At 47.6% G+C, this 23,855-nt stretch overlaps 1 protein-coding gene across 6 annotated transcripts in view; it reads left to right on the forward strand.

Moving 5' to 3' along the window:
* Positions 1 to 23,855, forward strand: part of LOC140486142 (phosphorylase b kinase regulatory subunit alpha, liver isoform-like) — a 115,735-nt gene that overhangs the window by 77,307 nt on the left and 14,573 nt on the right. For 4 of the 6 annotated variants that reach the window (XM_072584818.1, XM_072584817.1, XM_072584819.1 and 1 more), the window contains 8 exons: positions 681 to 837; positions 8,458 to 8,537; positions 11,795 to 11,873; positions 11,995 to 12,124; positions 15,197 to 15,298; positions 15,961 to 16,079; positions 19,622 to 19,660; positions 21,646 to 21,702. In XM_072584818.1, coding sequence (XP_072440919.1) covers positions 681 to 837; positions 8,458 to 8,537; positions 11,795 to 11,873; positions 11,995 to 12,124; positions 15,197 to 15,298; positions 15,961 to 16,079; positions 19,622 to 19,660; positions 21,646 to 21,702 — 763 coding nt within the window. The remainder of the gene's footprint in view (positions 1 to 680; positions 838 to 8,457; positions 8,538 to 11,794; positions 11,874 to 11,994; positions 12,125 to 15,196; positions 15,299 to 15,960; positions 16,080 to 19,621; positions 19,661 to 21,645; positions 21,703 to 23,855) is intronic. The other 2 variants (XM_072584820.1, XM_072584822.1) reach the window with 1 other exon arrangement.

Consider the following 23,855-nt stretch of genomic DNA (forward strand, 5'->3'; position numbering starts at 1 on the left):
CAGGTGAAGCCTCGGGGAACTGTCTCAGGCCTCCATTATCCTGGGCACTCCCCACACCTCCCCAGCCCATCGATAGCTGAGACTGTTGTCATGGAGATCCCCAACAGTAATACCCTGCTCCCAGGTTCCCGATTAGACTCTGCAGCCAGACTACCGATAAAGATAGCCACCCCACTTAGTTTTTTTGGGAATCAGCGAATCAAGGAGATAACATAGTGCAGTAATGTCACTGCATTATAGTAATCCAGAGAAGTGCTCTCAGTAATACACAGGTTTGAATTCCGCCCAGTGGAATTTAAATTCAGTTCATAATAAATCTGGAGCTGAAAACTGGTCTTACTGCCAGTGACCATGACAGCTATCGTGTTAAAATCCATCTCTAATGCCTTTTAGTAAAGGAAATCTGTAGGCCTTACCCAGTCTCACCTACTCCATGTGACTCCCGTGGTTAACCCTGAATTGCCCTCTGAAATGTTCCTCACAAGCCATTCAGGTCACAGTCAATTAAAAATGAGCAGTGAATGAAGTATTTGATTCCTGTGAAAGAGTTTTTTTTAAAAAAAAGACTTTAATCTCACTGTGATGTTCTGCTGCCAAACCTTTAACAGTGTTTGGTGTTGAAGTAAGTGTGGATGTTTTTCACTAAAACCTGTTTGCTCTTGCTCCTTGCTTTGATCCAGAGGCCTGGACTGGGACACCAACGTTGGAGGACAGAACTGTGCCACAGTACGTAGTCTGATGACGGAACTGTACAGCAAGGCCGGCCAAAACTGGGACTGGGGATTGATCCGCTACATCTCGGGCATGCTGAGGAAGAGGATTGAAATTCTGGCTGAGGTATGTGTCTACAGAGATTGGCATAGCCCTTCCACTTGGGAGGTGGGGTGTGTGTGTGTCACTCAGTAGAAAACACCAGCGGCAAACCAGAACTTCTGGAGGGTCAGGGGGCATGGGCGAGTGTCGCAACCATCACGAAGGAGAAAGTCCTGGGGAAAGTGAAAGGTCTGAAGGTGGATAAATCACTTGGACAGGAAAGACTATACACCAAGGACTGAAGGAGATAGCTGAAGAGATTGTAGAGGTATTGGTGACAGTGTTTCAGGAATCACTTGGGTCAGGGAGGGTCCCAGAGGATTGAAAAATGGCTAACTTACCCCACCCCTGTTCGAACAGGGAGGGAGGCAAAAGACAGGAAACTGTAGGCCGGTTAGCCTGACTTCGGTAAGATTTTAGAGTCCATTATTAAGGATGAGATTGTGGCATTCTTGGAAGGGCACAGTGAAGTAGCACTGAGTGAGCACGTTTTTGTCAAGGGAGGTCATGCCTGACAAAATTTGAGAGAATTCTTTGAGGAGGTAGCAAGCAAGTTAGACAAAGGAGATCCAGTGGATGTGATCTGTTTAGATTTCCAGAAGGCTTTTGACAAGGTGCCACACAGGCAGTTGCTAAATAAGGTAAGATCCCTTGGTGTTAGGGACAATGCACTGGCATGGATAGAGAATATGCTGTCTGATAGAATGGAGAGAATGGGGATAAAGGGATGTTTTTTTCATGATGGGTGCTGGTGACTAGTGGAATTTCTCAGGGGTCAACGGGGGCCAGAACTATTCACATTAATGATCTGGATGAAGGAACTTGACGGCATGTTGCAAAATTGACAAATGACACAAGGATAGTTGAAGGAACAGGTGGTGTTGAGGCACCTGGAGGCTGCAAAAGGATTTGGGCTTGCTAGGAGAGTGGGCAAAGAACTGGCAGATGGAATACAAAATGGGAAAGGGTGAGGTCATGTAATTTGGTCAGAAGGTTAGAGATGTAGCCTTGTTTTCTAAATGGGGAAAGGCTTCAGAAGTCTGAAGCACAAAGGGATTTGGAAGTCCTACTTCAGGACTGCCTTAATGTTCAGATTTAATGGACAGTTAAGAAGGTGAATGCAACATTAGCATTCATTTCAAAGAGGGCTAGAATACAAGATCAGAGATATACTGCTGAGGCTGTATAAGGCTCTGTCAGACTGCTTTGGGATGTAATGAGAAGTTTTGAGCCCCGTATCTAAGGAAGGATGTGCTGGCGTTGGAGGAGGTCCAGAGGGGGTTTACAAGAATAATCCTGGGGTTGAAGGTCTTGTCATATCAGGAGTGAATGATAGCGGTGAGTCGGTGGAATCCATAGCCGCAAAAGGCTCTGAAGGCCATGTCGTTGAGTATATTTGAGCAGTGATAGATAGATTAGATTAGATTACTTATGGTGTGGAAACAGGCCCTTCGGCCCAACAAGTCCACACCGACCCGCCGAAGCGTATACCACCCAGGCCCATACTCCTACATTTACCCCTTCACCCAACACTACGGACAATTTAGCATGGTCAATTCACGTAACCTGCACATTTTTGGATTGTGGGAGGAAACCGGAGCACCCAGAGGAAACCCATGCAGACACTGGGTGAATGTGCAAACTCCACAGAGAGAGTCGCCTGAGGCGGGAATTGAACCTGGGTCTATGGCGCTGTGAGGCAGCAGTGCTAACCACTGTGCCGCCCACCCCAGTCCTTGATTAATAAGGGGGTCGAGGTTGCAGGGAGAATGGGGTTAGGTTACACCTGAAACATTGACTTCTCTACCTTCTGATGCTGCCTGGCTTGCTGTGTTCTTCCAGCCTGCTGCCTGTCTATTTATATTCGAATGGCGGAGCACAGAGTCATAGAGATGTACAGCACGGAAACAGACCCTTCAGTCCAACCCGTCCATGCAACCAGCTATCCCAACCTAATCTAGTCCCACCTGCCAGCACTTGGCCCATACCCCTCTAAACCCTTCCTATTCATATACCCATCCAAATGCCTCTTAAATGTTGCAATTGTACCTGCTTCTACCACTTCCTCTGGCAGCTCATTCCACAGACATACCACCCTCTGAGTGAAAATGTTGCCCCTTAGGCCCCTTTTTATATCTTTCCACTCTCGCCCTAAAGCTATGTCCTCTAGTTCTAGACTCCCCCATCCCAGGGAAAAGACCTTGTCTATTATCCTATCCATGCTCCTCATGATTTTATAAACCTCTGTAAAGTCACCTCTCAGTCTGCGATGCTCCAGGGAAAACAGCCCCAGCCTGTTCAGCCTCTGCCTGTAGCGCAAATCCTCCAACCCTGGCAACATCCTTGTAAATCTTTTCTGAACCCTTTCAAGTTTCCAGTGGTGTTCCGCAGGGATCAGTTCTGGGACCTCTGATCCTTGTGATTTTTATAAATAATTTTGATGAGGAAGTGGAAGGGTGTGTTAGTAAGTTTGCTGACGACATGAAGATTGGTGGGGTTGTGAATCGAGTAGAGGGCTGCTGTAGGTTGCAACAGGATATTGACAGGATGTAGAGCTAGGTTGAAAAGTGGCAGATCGAGTTCAACCTAGAAAAGTGTGAAGTGATTCATTTTGGAAGGTCAAATTTGAATGCAGATTATAGGATTAAAGGCAGGATTCTTGGCAGGGGTGTGGAGGAACAGAGGGATCTTGGGGTCCATGTCCAGAGATCCCTCAAAGTTGCCACCCAAATTGATAGGTTTGTTGAGTAGTCGTTATGGTGTGTTTGGCTTTCATTAGCAGGGGGATTGAGTTTAAGAGCTACGAGGTTTGCTGCAGCTCTGTAAAGTCCTGGTGAGACCACACTTGGAAAATTTGTTCAGTTCTGGTCACCTCATTATAGGAAGGATGTGGAAGCTTTTGAGAGGGTGTATCTATGGCTTTTCACCCTTCCTATAACTGCCATCCATCACACCCCCTAGCTCCTGTAAATTCTCCATTGCTTCTAACTGCCGCTCCAACTGATCCATGTGATCTGATGGGATTCGCAACCAAAGACACTTCCTGCAGACATAATCATCAATCAACATGGAAACTCTCCCTAAACTCCTGCATCGAACAGGAAGAGCACATCACTCTACTGAAGGCCATCTTTGCACCTTAATAATCTACAGACCCAGAAAATAGCACAGTTGTACTGCTCTTAAAAAAAACACTGCTCCCGGCTAACTAGTACCTATGTTTTATATATTTAAAATTTAATCAAGAGACAGATCTCAATTAAACATGTAATCAAGAAAGAACCCACTCTCCTCACTATTGTAGATTTACAGCAAGGGTACACTTAGAATATAGAACAATACAGCACAGAACAGGCCCTTCGGCCAACGATGTTGTGCCGAACATTTGTCCTAGCTTAAGCACCAATCCATGTACCTATCCAATTGCCGCTTAAAGGTCACCAATGATTCTGACTCTGCCACTCCCACAGGCAGTGCATTCCATGCCCCCACCACTCTCTGGGTAAAGAACCTACCCCTGACATCCCCCCTATATCTTCCACCCTTCACCTTAAATTTATGTCCCCTTGTAACACTCTGTTGTACCCGGGAAAAAAGTCTCTGACTGTCTACTCTATCTATTCCCCTGATCATCTTATAAACTTCTATCAAGTCACCCCTCATCCTTCACCGTTCCAATGAGAAAAGGCCTAGCACTCTCAACCTATCCTCGTACGACCTATTCTCCATTCCAGGCAACATCCTGGTAAATCTCCTCTGCACCCTCTCCAAAGCTTCCACATCTTTCCTAAAGTGAGGCGACCAGAACTGCGCACAATACTCCAAATGTGGCCTCACCAAGGTCCTGTACAGCTGCAACATCACCTCATGACTCTTGAATTCAATCCCTCTGCTAATGAACGCTAATACACCATAGGCCTTCTTACAAACTCTATCCACCTGAGTGGCAACTTTCAAAGAGCTATGAACATAGACCTCAAGATCCCTCTGCTCCTCCACCTGACTAAGAACCCTACTGTTAACCCTGTATTCCGCATTCTTATTTGTCCTTCCAAAATGGACAGCCTCACACTTAACAGGGTTGAACTCCATTTGCCACTCCTCAGCCCAGCTCTGCATCATATCTAAGTCTCTTTCCAGCCGACAACAGCTCTCCTCACTATCCACAACTCCACCAATCTTCATATCGTCTGCAAATTTACTGACCCACCCTTCGACTCCCTCTTCCGAGTCATGAATAAAAATTACAAACAGCAGAGGACCCAGAACTGATCCCTGTGGAACTCCACTTGTAACTGGGCTCCAGGCTGAATATTTACCATCTACCACCACTCTCTGACTTCGACCGGTTAGCCAGTTCTCTATCCAACTGGCCAAATTTCCCTCTATCCCATGCCTCCTGACTTTCCGCATAAGCCTACCATGGGGAACCTTATCGAATGCCTTACTAAAATCCATGTACACTACATCCACTGCTCTACCCTCATCCACATGCTTGGTCACCTCCTCAAAGAATTCAATAAGACTTGTAAGGCAAGATCTACCCCTCACAAATCCGTGCTGGCTGTCCCTAATCAAGCAGTGTCTTTCCAGATACTCATAAATCCTATCCCTCAGTACCCTTTCTATTACTTTGCCTACCACCGAAGTAAGACTAACTGGCCTGTAATTCCCGGGGTTATCCCTATTCCCTTTTTTGAACAGGGGCACAACATTCGCCACTCTCCAGTCCCCTGGTACCACCCCTGTTGACAGTGAGGACGAAAAGATCATTGCCAATGGCTCTGCCATTTCCTCTCTTGCTTCCCACATAATCCTAGGATATATCCCGTCAGGCCCAGGGGACTTGTCTATCCTCAAGTTTTTCAAAATGCCCAACACATCTTCCTTCCTAACAAGTATCTCCTCCAGCTTACCAGTCCATTTCATCCTCTTCAACAATACGGTCCCTCTCATTTGTAAATACTGAAGAGAAGTATTATCTGCTCCTGTGCTCTGAGCTCTCCCACACAGGCTTCTCCAAAGTCAGCTGTGAATTTCATTGTTTGTTAGTTTTTCTTGGATACACTGTTATGTCCAGAGATACTTGAACTCAAACGGCAAAGGCAGCAGATGTGCAATGGTCTCGATGGCCTGATGCTGCTCCTATTACCTTGAAGTCTTTCAACAAGATATGACAGTGATTAGCATACCACATTGAAATCTCAGTGAATTGAGAGCTGTCTGGATTGAATGTCATAGTTCGAACACTGTCCTCATTAAACTGTAACATGCAGGAAAGTGGAATTGAGGATGATCAGATCATTGAATGGCAGAGTGAGTTGATGGGCTGTTTTTACCTACCTGATGGGCTGAATGGCCTACTTCTGCTCCTATGTCTTAGGGATGTCCCATTTGGGATAGAGATAAAGAAGAATTACTTTCCTGTGGGGCGTTTGTGGAATTCTTCCTCCCACAGAACAGTGGAGGCCATTGAGTATATTGAAAATTTAGATAGACAGAGATTTGGTCGTATGCACAGACAGGAAACTGGATTTGAGACCAGTCAGATCAGCCATGGTTGTATTGAGCCAAAGGGCAGAATAGCCTATCCTGCTCTTCATGGGTCTGATCTAATGATGTTGGAAAGATTGTTGTGTTTGTGTGTCTCTCTGTATCTGTATGTGAATATATCTTTTCATTATTATAATCCCTACAGTGTGGAAACAGGCCATTCGGCCTGACAAGCCCACACCAACCCTCTGAAGAGGATCACACACAGACCCATCCCCCTATTTATATTTCCCATGGCTAAAACATCCCTGGACACTACAGGGCAATTTGGCATGGCCAATCCACCTTACTTGCACATCTTTGGACCATGGGAGGAAACCAGAGCACTCAGACAAAACCTAGGGAGAATGTGCAAACTTCACAAAGACAGTCACCCGAGGCTGGAATCGAACCTGGGTTCTCTCTCTCTCTTTCTCTTTCTATGGTGTGTGTGTGTGTCTCTCTCTCTCTTTTTCTTTCTCTAATGAGCTGCCAGAAGATGTGGTGGAGGCTGGTACAATTGCAACATTTAGGAGGGGTGGGTATATGAATAGGAAGGGTTTGGAGGGATATGGGCCGGGTGCTGGCAGGTGGGGCTAGATTGGGTTGAGATATCTGGTCGGCATGGACAGGTTGGACCGAAGGGTCTGTTTCCATGCTGTACATCTCTGTGACTCTATGGTGTGTCTCTCTCTCTTTCTCTGGTATGTGTGTGTCTCTCTCTCTCTCTCTCTCTCTCTTGCTCTTTCTCTGGTGTGTGTGTGTCACTGTCTCTTTCTCTTTCTCTGGTGTGTGTGCCTCTCTTTATTTGTGCGTGTGTGTGTCTGCATCTGTGTATGTGTGCCTGTATGGCTGTCACAAGGAGTCATAATGTTAAGGTGATTGGAAGAAGGTTTAGGGGAGATAGATTCTTTGTGCAGAGAGCGGTGGGTGCATGGAATGCACTGCCAGTGATGGTACCAGAGTCGGAAATATTAGGGACTTTTAAGTGACTGCTGGACAGGCACATGGCTAACAGTAAATTGAGGGGTGTGTAGGTTAGGTTGACCTTAGATTGAGATAAATGCTCGGCACAACATTGTCCTGTACTGCTGTCCTGTTGTATGTTCAATGTATCGTCGTGTTTGTGTCTCTGTATCTCTAAAACTATATCTCTGTGTGTGAGAGAGAGACTCTGTATACGAGTGTGTCTGCATCCATGTGTGAGTGTGTTTGTGTGTCTCTTTATCTGTGTGTGTCTCTCTCTTTCTTTATCTGTGTCCCTGTATCTGTGTTTGTGTATATGTGTGTGTCTGTATCTCAGGGAGTGTCTCTCACTGTTTCTGTGTGTCTGTATTGGTGTGTTTGTGTCTGTGTATCTCTGTAGCTGTATCTATGTGTATGTATCACTGTAGCTGTTTCTCTCTGTATCATGTGTGTGTGTCTCTGTGCATTGAATGGGTCTGTATTTATGTGTGAGTATGTCTACATCTATGTGTGTATGTGTGTGTGTGTGTATCTCGGTGTGTCTGCCTCTGTAGCTCTGTATGTGTGCTGTGTTGGTGTGTTTGTGTCTGTATGTGTGTGTTTGTGGTGTGTCTCCATATGTGTCTTTGTGCGCATGAGTGTGTCTGTATCTATGTTTGTGTCTTTTTCTCTCCTTTCCTGTCTGTCTGTATAGTGTGTATGTCTCTGTATCTCATGTATGTTTGTTTGTGTGTGTCAGTGCATCTGTGTGTGTGTTTGCACGTGTGCATGTCTCTCCATATCTATGTGTATATTGATCTCTGCAATTGTATGTGTGTCTCTCTGTATCTGTTTGTGCATCTTTGTATCTGTGTGTTTGTATGTCTATGTGTGTCGCTGTATGTGTACGTGTGTGTGTCTCTGTAGCTGCGTGTGTGTGTCTCCATATCTGTGTGTGTCTGCGGGTGTGTCGCTCTGTATCTGTATATGTGTGTTTATCTGTGTGTGCATGTTCAGAATTGAGCTCTCTTTGTCAACATGGTCTATGTTGCCTGACCTATCATGCATTATGCTGACATAGTTTAACACTGAGCTGTGACATATCTTCACCCTCAGATTGCTTTTTTAAATCCCATCAGTCATTGCGTGTCCTGTTTCGGTGTCTAGGCTTGTACAGCTCTGCTGTCCCATCAGAAGCAGTTGACGGTGGGCCTGCCCCCAGAACCCCGAGAGCGGATCATCACGGCGTGAGTATCTGACCCTGTCCTCACTGGGGTGGGAGAGGGGGGGGTGACTATCTGACCCTGTCCTCACTGGGGTGGGGGAGGGGGAAGGGGTGAGTATCTGACCCTGTTCACACTGGGGAGGGGGAGGGCAGGTGAGTATCTGACCCTGTTCACACTAGGGTGGGGGGAGGGCGGGTGAGTATCTGACCCTGTTCACACTGGGGTGGGGGGAGGAGTGGGTGAGTATCTGACCCTGTTCACACTGGGGTGGGGGGAGGGCAGGTGAGTATCTGACCCTGTTCACACTGGGGTGGGGGGAGGAGTGGGTGAGTATCTGACCCTGTTCACACTGGGGTGGGGGGAGGGCGGGTGAGTATCTGACCCTGTTCACACTAGGGTGGGGGGAGGGCGGGTGTGAGTATCTGACCCTGTTCACACTGGGGTGGGGGGAGGGCAGGTGAGTATCTGACCCTGTTCACACTGGGGTGGGGGGAGGGCAGGTGAGTATCTGACCCTGTTCACACTAGGGTGGGGGGGGAGGAGTGGGTGAGTATCTGACCCTGTTCACACTGGGGTGGGGGGAGGGCGGGTGAGTATCTGACCCTGTTCACACTCGGGTGGGGGGAGGGCAGGTGAGTATCTGACCCTGTTCACACTGGGGTGGGGGGAGGGCAGGTGAGTATCTGACCCTGTTCACACTAGGGTGGGGGGAGGGCAGGTGAGTACCTGACCCAGTTCACACTAGGGTGGGGGGAGGGCAGGTGAGTATCTGACCCTGTTCACACTGGGGAGGGGGAGGGCAGGTGAGTATCTGACCCTGTTCACACTAGGGTGGGGGGAGGGCGGGTGAGTACCTGACCCAGTTCACACTAGGGTGGGGGGGGAGGAGTGGGTGAGTATCTGACCCTGTTCACACTGGGGTGGGGGGAGGGCGGGTGAGTATCTGACCCTGTTCACACTCGGGTGGGGGGAGGGCAGGTGAGTATCTGACCCTGTTCACACTGGGGTGGGGGGAGGGCGGGTGAGTATCTGACCCTGTTCACACTGGGGTGGGGGGAGGGCGGGTGAGTATCTGACCCTGTTCACACTGGGGTGGGGGGAGGGCGGGTGAGTATCTGACCCTGTTCACACTGGGGTGGGGGGGGGGGTGAGTATCTGACCCTGTTCACACTCGGGTGGGGGGAGGGCAGGTGAGTATCTGACCCTGTTCACACTGGGGTGGGGGGAGGGCGGGTGAGTATCTGACCCTGTTCACACTGGGGTGGGGGGGGAGGAGTGGGTGAGTATCTGACCCTGTTCACACTAGGGTGGGGGGAGGGGGGGGGTGAGTATCTGACCCTGTCCTCACTGGGGTGGGGGGAGGGCGGGTGAGTATCTGACCCTGTTCACACTCGGGTGGGGGGAGGGGGGGGGTGAGTATCTCACCCTGTTCACACTGGGGTGGGGGGAGGGCGGGTGAGTATCTGACCCTGTTCACACTCGGGTGGGGGGAGGGCGGGTGAGTATCTGACCCTGTTCACACTGGGGTTGGGGGGGGTGAGTATCTGACCCTGTTCACACTGGGGTTGGGGGGGGTGAGTATCTGACCCTGTTCACACTCGGGTGGGGGGAGGAGTGGGTGAGTATCTGACCCTGTTCACACTCGGGTGGGGGGAGGGCGGGTGAGTATCACACCCTGTTCACACTGGGGTGGGGGGAGGAGTGGGTGAGTATCTGACCCTGTTCACACTGGGGTGGGGGGAGGGCGGGTGAGTATCTGACCCAGTTCACACTGGGGTGGGGGGAGGAGTGGGTGAGTATCTCACCCTGTTCACACTGGGGTGGGGGGAGGGCGGGTGAGTATCTGACCCTGTTCACACTGGGGTGGGGGGAGGGCGGGTGAGTATCTGACCCTGTTCACACTGGGGTGGGGGGAGGGCGGGTGAGTATCTGACCCTGTTCACACTGGGGTGGGGGGAGGGCGGGTGAGTATCTCACCCTGTTCACACTGGGGTGGGGGGAGGAGTGGGTGAGTATCTGACCCTGTTCACACTCGGGTGGGGGGAGGGGGGGGTGTGAGTATCTGACCCTGTTCACACTAGGGTGGGGGGAGGGGGGGGTGTGAGTATCTGACCCTGTTCACACTAGGGTGGGGGGAGGGGGGGTGAGTATCTGACCCTGTTCACACTGGGGTGGGGGGAGGGGGGGGGTGTGAGTATCTGACCCTGTTCACACTAGGGTGGGGGGAGGGGGGGGGGTGTGAGTATCTGACCCTGTTCACACTAGGGTGGGGGGAGGGGGGGAGTGTGAGTATCTGACCCTGTTCACACTAGGGTGGGGGGAGGGCGGGTGAGTATCTGACCCTGTCCTCACTGGGGTGGGGGGAGCTGGGGGGTGAGTATCTCACCCTGTTCACACTAGGGTGGGGGGGAGGGGCGGTGTTGGTGGCAGAAACCGAGGGGACAGGCGCAGCATTGTTGAAATCGGTTTGTGCCCTCTGAATGCAGGTTGAATCATACATTTTGACAGTTAATTGGTTCCTCACTGAAAAGAAAGATTGTCAGGGCCATGGGGTCTGGGCAGGGGTGTGGGACTAGTTGGGTAGCCATGATGTGGAGCTGCTGGTGTTGGACCGGTGTGTACAAAGTTAAAAATCTCTCAACACCAGGTTATCGTCCCATAGTTCCACCGATGAAAGAGCAGTGCTCCAAAAACTAGTGCTTCCAAATAAATCTGTTGGACTATAACCTGTTATGTGATTTTTAATTGGATAGCAGCAGAGAGATAGTGGATCAATTGGCTTTATTTTATGGCACATCATTCTACAAATGCATGCCCCACCTTATTGGTTACCAAGCCAACAAGATTGTTTTAGTTTATTCATTCATGGGATGTGGATATCGCTGGCTGGCCAGCATTTATTGCCCATCCCTACTTGCCCTTGAGAAGGTGGTGGTGAACTGCTTTCTTGAATCATTGCAGTCCATGTGCTGTGGGTTGACCCACAATGCCATTAGGGAGGGAATTCCAGGATTTTGACTCAGTGACTGTGAAGGAACGGTGGTATATTTCCAAGTCTGGGTGGTGAGTGGCTTAGAGGGGAACTTCGAGGGGGTGGGTGCTCCCATGTATCTGCTGCCCATGTCCTCCTGTGCATTAAAAAGATGGTGGACTGAGTGCAGTGCAGATTTTGCAGCTGCTACCCTGAGATTCAGGCTTATTCCTAGATTTGCTTCTGGATTTCTTACTCGAGGATTTGAAAACCCACAGGACTGTGACATCTTCCTTTTATTTTCTAGACCGTTGCCACCTAATGAACTGGCGCAGCTTATTTATGAAGCAAGTGGACAAGACATTAGCTTAGCAGTTCTTACTCAGGTAGGGTCATCTTGGGGGGTGGGGGGGGAATGGTGGTGTGTGTGTGTGCTCATTAATCAGAGGTTATCAGTTATTGCACTGCTCCTATTATTTACACAGTACCTCTGCCCTGTTCCACCAGGAAATCATGGTTTACCTTGCGATGTATGTGAGGACTGAGCCAGGCCTCTTTGCTGAAATGCTCAGGTTGCGAGTTGGGCTGATCATCCAGGTGATGGCAACAGAGCTAGCCTACAGCCTTAGCTGTTCAGGTAGGTCTGCCTGGTGATAAGGACTCGGTTTGGCAAGTAGCTTCCTTGTTATTCCTGCCAAGCCGTTCTAATCCAGTTTCACCCCTCCACCAAAGGCTCTTGGAAATGACTGCCTGCTCCGTGCAGTCAGCATCTCGAGAGCCCATCCCTCTGTAGAGACCATCCCTGTAGAGCCCATCCTTATAGAGGCCATCTCTTCTGTCTCGACAATAAGCAACAAGCCACATCGACAGTCACACGCTCAGATGAGTGCTCAGAGGAATGCAGGAGCCTGTTCTGCCAGTCAGTGGCTGATCTGGCTTTGGCCTCAGTTCCACTTTCCTGCCTGCACCCCTCGCTTAGCTCCCCCCCCCCCCCCACTAACCTGACTCCTTTGCTCTTCAATAAGAAATTCCTGTTGGATTTTGCCTTGAATAATAGTGACCCAGCCACCAGTGCTGTCTGTGAATAAAAAACACTCTCCTCCTCCTCCTCAGCCTTAAAAGGGGAGGCATCTTACTCTATCCCCTGGTTCCAGTCTGTCCTACAGGGGCCTCCACGCTGTCAAGACTTTCAGGATCTTATAAATCTTTCAGCTTCTTCCCTGCTATTATCAGACTTTTGACCAGACCCATCAAATGTTAATTTTGATCTCTCTCTGTTCTGCACCTTGTCTGCAGCTATAACACTGTATTCCGCACTTTGTTCTGCTACCCTGAATCACTTTGTCTGGTACAATTGGCCTACTTGGGATAGAAAACACTACTATTCACTGTGTCTCAGTACATGTGACAACAATCAATCAATCAACATACTGAGTACAAAGATAATTATTCTCATTATTCCAAACTCTGACGGAGGTCAGCCCAATCCTTTCAGTTTTTCCTCCTAAGATAAATCACCTCAGTGAACTGATAAACTCCTCTCAAGAGACCAACACTGTCTTCCAGATGTGGTCTCACCAACGCCCTGCCCAGCTGCAGTAAAACCTCCCCACATTTATATGCAATTCCCCTTGCATTCCCCATCTCTATTGTCACATAGATTTTGATGGTTTAATTCCTGAGAATATGGAAATATCCGGTTCTGCAGTCGATTACCCATATAATGTACAGTCCTCATGAACACGTGCTTTGATCTTGTTGGGAAATTTACTGCTTATTAAATTTCACCCCAGTCAAACTTTAAGCAGGGCATGTAAAGAAATGATATAAAATAATTTCTGTACGAGGGCCCATCCTATTACATTTTAAAGGATATTTCAGGATTAATCACTCCTTGTTGAACAAATATTGAGATTGGCTAAGACCCATTTTGTCACAGCTTTTTGTTTTTCACTCACCAGGATATTTCACAAGAATCCAAAAACAAAGGGAAAACAGCATTTATACTGTATAGGAGATGAGTTCTGATTGTTTGGGCATGGGTACTCTGGTAGGGTTGTTTCCAAACAGAATGAACCAGTTAATGATGTTTGACAGTTAACTTTTGAACCAAGCAGGTTAGCTGTCATAGAATCCCTACAGTGTGGAAACAGGTCCTTCGGCCCAACAAGTCCACACGAACCCTCCGAAGAGTAACCCACCAGACCCATTCCCCTGCCCCATTACTCTACATTTACCCCTGATTAATGCATCTAACCTACACATCCCTGAACATTCTGGGCAATTTAGCTTGGCCAATTCACTTAACCCTCACATCTTTGGACTGTGGGAGGAAATCCATGCAGACACTGGGAGCACATGCAAACTCCACACAGTCAGTTGCCCGAGGCTGGAATTGAACCCGGGTCACTGGCGCCGTGAGGCAGCAGTGCTAACCACTGAGTCATCATGCTTCTCAGCTCTGTTTGGTCAAACCAAGGGAATAGTATATGATAAAATATGCCTACATTTCTAGCATCACATCGCATTAAAATTCATGAACCATATTACTTGCCACAGGCAAAGGTATTGACAATGCTTGCAAAGCATAGTGCCAAAGAGTAGATCCGATTCCACAACTGGACAACATTTAGCAAATAATCTTGAGTGTGGTCAGGACAATGCTGACAGCTCGTTTAAGATTGTCATTCAGGATTACAATATGGCTGCCTTGCCCCTACTGGAAGCTACACGTATTATTGCACAGAGCCGTACTCTTTGTAGACAGGAAGAACATGTCCACACATCGCACCTGTTTCAACTAAAAAAAACACCTGATAGCCAGTCTCTGGTTCATTTGGGTGAACACACTGGTCTGAGGACAGAGTCAACTTGCCTGGTTTAAATTTAAGCAAAACATGACAGTTAACTGTCAGTCATTGTTGAACTGGTGTGTTCTCTATCACCTCTAGCAACCATAATTCATTTGCCAACCAATCAGCACTTCCTTCTTACATGAGTATTCTTACAGATGTCCTCATTAGTAGAAAAAAAACTAGTGCAAAGATGGAAAAATGTAGACAAAACTTTGTCAGCGGTACTCAATTACCAAACAGCCGTTTGGATAATGAGGTGTTACTTAATATATAAGAGTGGACACAAATGGTATTGGCTTGTTGGACATAATAATGAAATCTGTTAGGAGCCAGAGGTGGCATATCTGTCTCCATCAGGACCTCATTCTAAACTGCTTCTACTTCATCCAAAGACTGTGTGGCATCATCAGCGTGGGTAGAGCTTAATGATGCACCAACATTACTGCTTCCACAGAGGTATGACTTTGGTGAACACTCCACTTATTGCTCAGTGAATACCAACTTTGCCAAGATTAAGCTTTTTTAAGTGAATATTAATTGGCGACTTATGGGTCTCATATGGCAGTGGGAGCAGCAAGCCCATCCAGAGGTTTAACTGGGCCAAAGGTGACAAGGCAGTGGGGGCCCCACTAGGCACCCTCCTGCCCAATTAAATGCCCCTGTTGTGTCCAAACCCACCGTGGGGGAGAATATTCAATTCTACTCAATGTCTCTGAGCAGGGATATGCGGATGGTGAAAAGCCAGTGAGATTTTAAAATGCTGTCCTGATTGGCAATGCAGTGTGCACAGTTTACTATGTGAATTATCTGTGTTGGCATTTGTTAACTAAACCACATTCTCTTTGGATGTGCAGGGGAGGAGGCTTCCGAGACCTTGATGAATCTGAGTCCTTCAGACATGAAGAAGCTGCTACACCACATTCTAAGTGGAAAGGAGTTTGGGGTTGAAAAGAGTGGTCAGTGTCGACATTATTATTGTAAAATTGTAGCTTGTCAAGAGCGAGTTCATTTTTCACGGTGATGACGTTATTGTTTGTTATTAATTTATATATCCTATCATTTGGGAATCTCATCTTAAAATTATGCCCTCTCATTTTGGACTCCCCCTACCCTGGGGAGTAAACCAAGCCTTACTTACCCTGTCGATGCCCTCATAAGTTTATAAACCACCATAAGGTCACCCCTCAGCCTTCGACGCTCCTGGGAAAACAGCCTCAGCCTATTCAGTCTGTCCTTGTAGCTCCAACCCTCCAAACTTGGCAACATCCTTGGAAATCTTTCCTGCATCCCCTCAAGTTAGGGCAGCCAGAATTGAATGCAGTGTTCCAAAAGTGGCTTCACCAATGTCCTGTACAGCCGTAATATGACCTAATTGATCCTAATTCCTACATTCAGTGTCCTAACCAATGAAGGCAATGCCTTTTTCACCACCCTGTTTGCCCATGACTCCCATTTCATGGAACTGTGCACCTCTTTGTTTAACAACCCCTTGAAGCACCTTGTGATGTTTCATTACCTTAAGGAGGTACCTTACCATGCAAGTTATAGTTGTTATTCACTTTTCGTTTTACATTGTAAATATGCCATTTAACAAAAGCATCTGTGTTGTGTGTTTTAGTACAACCCATCGATTCCGCTGCTATCAGCCCCATCATTTCTATTCATGAAGTTGGTCATGCTGGAGCAACAAAGACCGAGAGAACTGGAATCAGTAAAATAAAGTCGGAAATAAAGCAGGTACAGATTCTCGACAGTGTGGAAACAGGCCATTTGGCTCAACAAGTTGGCGCTGACCTTCCGAAGAGCAACCCACTCAGACCCATTCCCTATATTTACCCCTGACTAATGCACCTAATACCATGGGTAGTTTAGCCTGGCCAATTCACCTGACCTGCACATCTTTGAATTATGGGAGGAAACCCACGCAGACACCGGGAGAATGTGCAAACTCCACACAGACCTTCGCCTGAGGTGGGATTTGAACCCAAGGTCCCTAGTGCTGAGACGGCAGTGCTAACCACTGAGCTACCATGCCTCCCATGTTAACTTCTCATGTTAACATTGGGCAGAAGGAAGATTAAGGACAATGTTTCTTTTCTTCCATTCAATAGGAGGCCCTGAAGTGTGAGGATACTAATTTCAGAATGGGAACAACAATTTAAATGACGAGAAATTGATGTTTCCTTTCTAAAGTTGGTTTTCTTGCGTTTCAGTCCCGATGAGTGCAGCAATGGAAAGCTCCAACCTTGTGTTGGTTTTCAGTTGTGTTTAAGTTCTGTACCACCAAGCAATGGATTTAGAGGTGCACTACCAGTTTAGCTCAGTTGGCTGGCTGGCAGGTTTGTAAAACAGAGTGACACCAACAGCACAGTTTCAATTCCCACACCGGCTGAGGTTAGAAGGAGGTTTAGAAGGATTCTCTTTTTCATCCTCTCCCCTCATCTGAGATGTGGTGACCCTCAGGTTAAAATGACAGAGCAATCCTATAATCCTCTGGGACCATTTTGACCTAATTGACCCAAGTGAGACTTGTTAGTTGATATGTATAACAAGAAATGCTCCATTTTCTAACCTCTGATTGCAGTATTGACAACTTTTCCATCATGTTATATTTTTGTAGCGATTTTTAAAAGAGAAATATCTTGAGAAGAGTTTAAAATTTAATTGAGAAACTTGAACTAACTTTGCAATTCAATGGTAGTTGTAAGTTCATCATCTATTTAGAAGTGAGAAGATCATGGTTATAATTTCAGGATGGGCTCAAGGGACTGAATAGCCTGCTCCTAATTTGTTCAGAATTGGTGTAAAGTATACATAACAAAAGCCAGTGACTTCACTGTCAGTCACTTCCTGTATGTAACGCAGGAAAATAGCAGAATATAAGGCCTGTGGTGTAGGATGGAGAAGACCACTGAGACGGGGGTAGCAGAATACCGTTGAGTCTGTCTTGGCATCGTTGCTGGAAGGTGCCAGGCTGTTTCTGCCCCTGTGGGGTTCTGGTCATGACTGTATGTATGAGAAGACACAGTGGCTCAGCAGTTAGCACTGTTCCCTCTCACCACCAGGCACCTGGGTTCAGTTTCAGCCTCAGTTAACTGTGTGGAGTTTGCACATTCTCCCCATGTCAGCGTGGGTTTCCTCCGGGTTCATCCTATGGTCCAACCATATGCAGATTAGGCGAATTGGCCATGCTAAATTGCCCATAGTGTTCAGGGACGTGCCCTCCAGGTGGATTAGCCGTGTGAAATGTGGGGGTTACCGGGATAGGGTAGGGGGATGGGTCTGGGTGGGTTGCTCTTTGGAGGTGTGGTCTCAATGGCTCAAGTGGCCTGTTTATACATTGTTGGGGTTCTACGATGAAATAGCGGCGGATGAGGGGGTCAGATATGTGGATACACAGTGGCACATACAGGCACTGAGGAGATGGCTGAGAGGTTGGAGGGGCCAATAGGTGGTCCCCACAGAATGGGCAGGGATTCTGGGTGGATCAGAGAAGCAGTATCACCCAAGAGACAAGAATGTGCCTGCCTTGTATTCCACAGGAAATGACCCACCTTCGAAATTCACTCTGCTAATGCTGCCGTCTTGTTATATTTTTGCAAGGATTGCATATATCTTTTGTTTTGAAACAGTGCAACATTTTTCAAAGTCAGATTGAGTAATCTCCTCCTGGAAGACGACCTCCTGCCTGACATTGAGGGCTTAACCCTCTGTTATAGGTGGCAGGTGCCCTGGAGCTGCCCAGTGGGTGGTTTGTCTCTGAGACAGGCGGCTGACCCTCCTGTGCAGCTGCCTGTCTCTGGAAACAGGTGCTTCACTGCCTGTGCCACAGAGACAGCCTTACCAGGAACCTCAAACTGCAGCGTGACCCCAGAACCTCACGTGGATTGCTGGGGAGGTGACCAGAGGTGGGAGGGAGGGGTTTGGGGTTCACCTTCAGAGGGGTGTTGTGAAGGACTGCAGTGACATGGAAAGGCAGAGAGCTTTAGGGAGAGAATTCCAGAGCTCAGGAGCACAGGGAGCCGCATGTGGGATCTGCCGAGGGTGGAGCGATGGCAGTCGGAAGGAAAACTGAGAATGAGTGAACATGAAGAGCTCAAAAGTCGTGGGGCTGAAGGAGATTACATGGGAACACGGGAACTAGAATCAGGAGAAGGCCATCGAACCTGCTCTGACGTTCTATATAACCGTGGCCGAGCCTCTGTCTCAGTGCCATTTTCTCCTCGTACACCTTCAATAACTAAAACTTGATCCGTCTATTTTTCGAATATGTTTACTGACTTGACCTCCACAACCTTCTGTGGTAGAGAATTCCACAGGTTCATTACCCTCTGCGTGAACCAACGGTTCCTGATATCAGACCAAATGGTATCCTGAGACTGTGGCACCTGGTTCGAAACTCTCGACCAGGGAGAACATCCTCCCTGTATCCGGCTCGGTCATAAACCGCTGCCCACGCAGGCCAGTCAGAGACTGTAACTATCTGTCCAGTCGCGTTCAAACTTTCACTCTCATCCTCCTGACCTCGGATGAACTCCAGGCCCAGTTAACATGCTCCTTGGGTAAACCTGCCTCCCCATCACCAAGGTGGGCGGTGGGAAGGAAAACTGGGCTGTGAGCAAGTTTACAAACTACACTAGACCAGGAGCCAGCATTGGTCTGAGTGCACTGTGGGGTGAGGGGGAAATGGGATTTGGTGCAGGGTCACCAGGTGAGCAACAGTGGGCAGGAGGGGCAGGGTGGCACAGGGTGGGGTCACACAGCTGCTGGAGGGAGCAGGCAGGATGGTGGAAAACAGTGAAGGTGGGGGAGGGGGCACAGTGAGGGGAACGGTGTAGGGCAAGGTGAGGGAAACGGGGAGGGGGCATAGTGAGGGGGAGGGGAGAGGGCACAGTGAGGGAAACGGGGGGAGGGGCACAGTAATGGGTATGCAGATGAAGCACCGTCTGAGGTGACAGGGTTAGGAACGGTGAGGGGGGTGGGGACGGCTGGAGAGGGAGAGAGGTTGGGGGGGGAGGGGGACAGCCCGGGGGTGAGGGAGCGGGGTAGATATGGGGACGGCTGGGGTGGGGGGAAAGGAGAGGGAGGTGGGGACGGCCCGAAAAATGTAAATTGTAATCAGGCCGGGCTGGAAATGGGACATTATCACAGGACCGTACCCTCAGAGGCACCTCCCCACCCTGACCCTGACCCCATTACAATATTTCATATGAAATGAAGGATATACAGGTGACTGACTAAGTATGTTTTTTTTTAAAAACAAACATTCTCTGTTCTAGATGGACAGCAGTCAAAAACTTAGTTTACTCGCTGATCAGGTGACTTCTCTTTGCCGTGGGCACTTTGCGGTTTTGCATGTTCATTAGTAACCCAGATACTGAACACATCCGGCATTGAAATAGCGCCTCCTGTCCTCTCCATCTACTCCCTCCAACACCCTTTATCTCTCATCCTCCACCTCCCTCTGCCCAGATTCTCCCATCCCCACCTCCATTCTGCCTCCCAGTCTTCATCTGCTGCCCCTTACCACCCCCCCCCCAACTTACCTTCTCCTCCCCCCCCCCTCCCCACCTCCCTCCCCAATCCATCCCCACCTCCTTCACCTCCTGGTGGACGTTTCTCACACAGAGTAACCCCATGATAGCTGAAAGTCCCTCAGGAAGGGTCCACTCTCTGGGAAATCCTACAAAAGCATTCTCTTTCCAACTGCCCCGATCTCCTGACCTGCTGGAGACAGGATAAAATTACACCGAAACAGAGCCTTTGCAAGTTTTCAGATAATTTGTCGGTTGTTTGAAAGTGTTCAATTTACGTTTGAGCTGAGGCTGTGGTTTTCGCCTGCCGAATGTGCCGTTTAATCGGACAACTTTATCCTTTCCGTTTACTCCGTATGGAAACATTACTCCCTGAGAGAGTGAAAGGCTGATCTGTCTGGTTTCAGCTTTGAAAATTGAAATCGGATCAAATCTAAAGGGGAAGGGCACAGTTGTTCATGAGAAACCGTCCTTATTTTGTGATTTTTATTTCAAGGAGATAAGTTTGAGCCAACTTGCAGTACATAGTTGTATTTAATCTGTCGTGTGTGTTTTCAGACTTATATTTTAATTAGTCTTGCATGGCTTTTGCTTTCAAATTGCTTGCAAGTTGTCCAATGCAGTGAAAGGTTACTTCAGAAGTATGTTTTGAAGCAGCACCATTTCAGGAGCATAAGAGAACTCGCTGGACTGGGGATACTGACAGCGCAATCCAAATTGAAATTTACATTTCAAAAACAGGCCAGCCATTTTCAGAATGCACCCAGCTGCAGCTTTCAACGGTTGGTAACAATCACACCCGACCCTGACGAATCGGATTATTTGTATCTACTTATAGAGTACAGCGCGGAAACAGACCCTTCAGCCCAACCCGTCCATGCCGACCAGATACCCCAACCCAATCTAGTCCCACCTGCCAGCACCTGGCCCATATCCCTCCAAACCCTTCCTATTCATATACCCATCTAAATACCTCTTAAATGTTGCAATTGTATGAGCCTCCTCCACTTCCTCTGGCAGCTCATTCCATACATATACCACCCTCTGTGTGAAAACGTTGCCCCTTAGGTCTCTTCTATACGTTTCCCCCCTCGCCCTAAACCAATGCCCTCTGGTTCTGGACTCTCCCACCCCAGGGAAAATACCTTGCCTATTTACCCTATCCATGCCTCTCCATAATTTTGTAAACCCCATTAAGGTCACCCCTCAGACTCCAACGCTCCAGGGAAAACAGCCCCAACCTGTTCAGCCTCTCCCTGTAGCTCAAATCCTCCAGCCCTAGCAATATCCTTGTAAATCTTTTCTGAACCCTTTCAAGTTTCACAACATCTTTCCGATAGGAAGGAGACCAGAATTGCACACAACCAATAAAGGAAAGCATACCAAACGCCTTCTTCACTATCCTATCTACCTGTGACTCTCAAGGAGCTTAAAACTTGCACTCCAAGATCTCTTTGTTCAGCAACACTCCCTAGGACCTTACTAGTAAGTGTATAAGTCCTGCTAAGATTTGCTTTCCCAAAATGCAGCACCTTGCATTTATCTTGTCAAATTACAGAGAAGGAAGATCTTTTCAAATCACTGGATTATTTGTTGATTATTTTAAAAGGTACAGTGTATGGGCTTGCAACAAAGAAATGATGTTTGGTGCCTTTCACTGCATTATCAGCTCCAGCAATAAATATCCGTCATTGCTGTGAATGCTGTTGTTGCTTTGCCTTTCCTTATGCCTCATCTTATTTCTGTTTTATCTTTCCTTTTTCTGTTAGTTCTCCTTTTTCAGTGGAGGTTCGTTAGGGTCCAGCATTCAGTCACAAAGATCAATGGTAATCACTCCAGTGTGGTACAGTGTCAGGCCTTAGCATGTACAACAGTTTGAAACCTGGATTGTGTGTGTGTGTGTGTGTGGTGATCGATCTGATTTTGTCATATCTGCAAATGATAAATTCACTCTGAGTTACAGCTGTCAGGTTTTTTTAAAAACTCTCTCTCAATGTAGAATTAACTCCAATAATTCCAGTCTGGAGTTCTGGAGAATTTACTGGAATGTGGGTAGAAAGTGATGTGTGCTGTCACATGACCAAATAATCCAATGTAGTGAGGGGTAATTTTGATAGAGGTGAATGAGAACAAGTTGGAATGACACGTTGCTGGGGGACGAGGATGGCGGGTGGGGGGATGTGATGTGTGCACCACAAAAGCCAAACTACATCAGATGGACTGAGTGGCCTGGGGTCCAGTTCTGTAATAACAGTTCAAGCTCCAGGTATAATTAATGAGCAGCAAGACAAATTGGTAAACTTTGCTTTTGGTAAGAGCCCTCTCCCTAAACAAGACTAACCTTAAATTAACTATTGGATATAAAAGACTTCTGAGTCCCATATAATAACTGGCAGCACGGTGGCTTTGTGGTTATCACTGCTGCTTCACAGCGCCAGGGATCTGGGTTCGATTCCCACCTCGGGTGTCTGTCTGTGTGGAGATTGTACATTCTTCCTGTGTCTGTATGGGTTTCGTCCGGATTCTCTGGTTTCCTCCCACAGTCCAAAGATGTGCAGGTCAGGTGGGTTAGCAATGGGAACTGCAGGGTTACAGGGTAAGAGAGTGTGGGATGCTCTTTCAGGGGTGGGGGGGATCAGTGTGGACTCGATGGGCCGAATATCCTGCTTTCACACTGTATGGATTCAATGATTCAATGAATAACTTTCAATTCCAGATCTGTAAATTCAGTTGAAATTCTAGTAGTGGTGGGATTTGATCCTGTGTACTCAGAGCATTAATCTGGCATCCTGGGATGACCAGTCCTGTGACATAAGCACATGGATCATCTTTCTGCATAATTCCAAAAAATCCTAATGTTCAGAGATGGCAAGCCAGCCATTTGGAAACAGCTCCCTGCAGAACAGATGCTCAGAGTTCTTTCTTGAATAAAATTATTATATTTCTGAACTAAGCACCTTCTGGATAAATTGCCACTCTGGAGAATGGCTCTCTGCAAGGCTGAGAATGAAGTAGGAATTCCTTCTTGCTTGCCGCATAGCCCAAGTGAGTCCTGAAAATAGCTAGATTGTGGAGCAGTGAAATACTGCAGAAGCTGTTGATAGGACAGGGGAAAATTAGATTCGATTAGATTCCCTACAGTGTGGGAACAGGCCATTTGGCCCAGCCGGTCCACACCAACCCTCTGAAGAGTATCCCACCTAGACTCCTTTCCCTACCCTATATTTACCCCTGACTAATGCACCTAACACTGGCATGTGCCAATTCACCTGGCCTGCAGGTCTTTGAATTGTGGGAGGAAACTGGAGCACCTGGAGGAAACCCGCACAGACACTGGAGAATGTGCTAACTCCACACAGTCACCCGATATGGGAATCAATCCTGGGTCCCTGGCGCTGTAAGGCAACAGTGCTAACCACTGAGCTACTGTGCCATCCCGGTGATCAGCAACTAATCCTGCGACAAGAAATATTTTGACACCTCGTTGGTTGTTCCTTATTCTGGTTGTTTCATACATATTCTAAATGATAGATAGCACTGCGGCAATCAGCTTTCAACTGAGGAGCTGTTCCAAAAACAAGAGAATTCGCCACTGGGTTCTGAGTAATCTGACAGTGCTTTTGCATAGCTCTTGGTTTGTCAAGCAGTAAAGAGCATCTTATAGCAGCTTTCTGGTTGTTATCACCATTAATCCTGGAATTATCAAAAATTAAATACCTGGTGATGTTGAGCATTGAGGGTGAAGACTAATAGGTTTGGCTATGATGGAAAGCATGTGAAAGGAGAGTTTAGAATATATATAGTTGGTACATCCGTGTTCAAAAATATAAGGAAATATAATGCAGGAAAGCTGAGAAAATCTATACCCAACTTTATAGTACAGTAATTTATTGTTACATATATTTATGAAAGATAGAGTAAAATATATAAAAGTCAACATAATTAATCAAAGACAAAAAACTGCAGATGCTGGAATCAA

Source organism: Chiloscyllium punctatum, chromosome 15, assembly GCF_047496795.1.
Source record: "Chiloscyllium punctatum isolate Juve2018m chromosome 15, sChiPun1.3, whole genome shotgun sequence".
Lineage (NCBI taxonomy): Eukaryota > Metazoa > Chordata > Chondrichthyes > Orectolobiformes > Hemiscylliidae > Chiloscyllium > Chiloscyllium punctatum.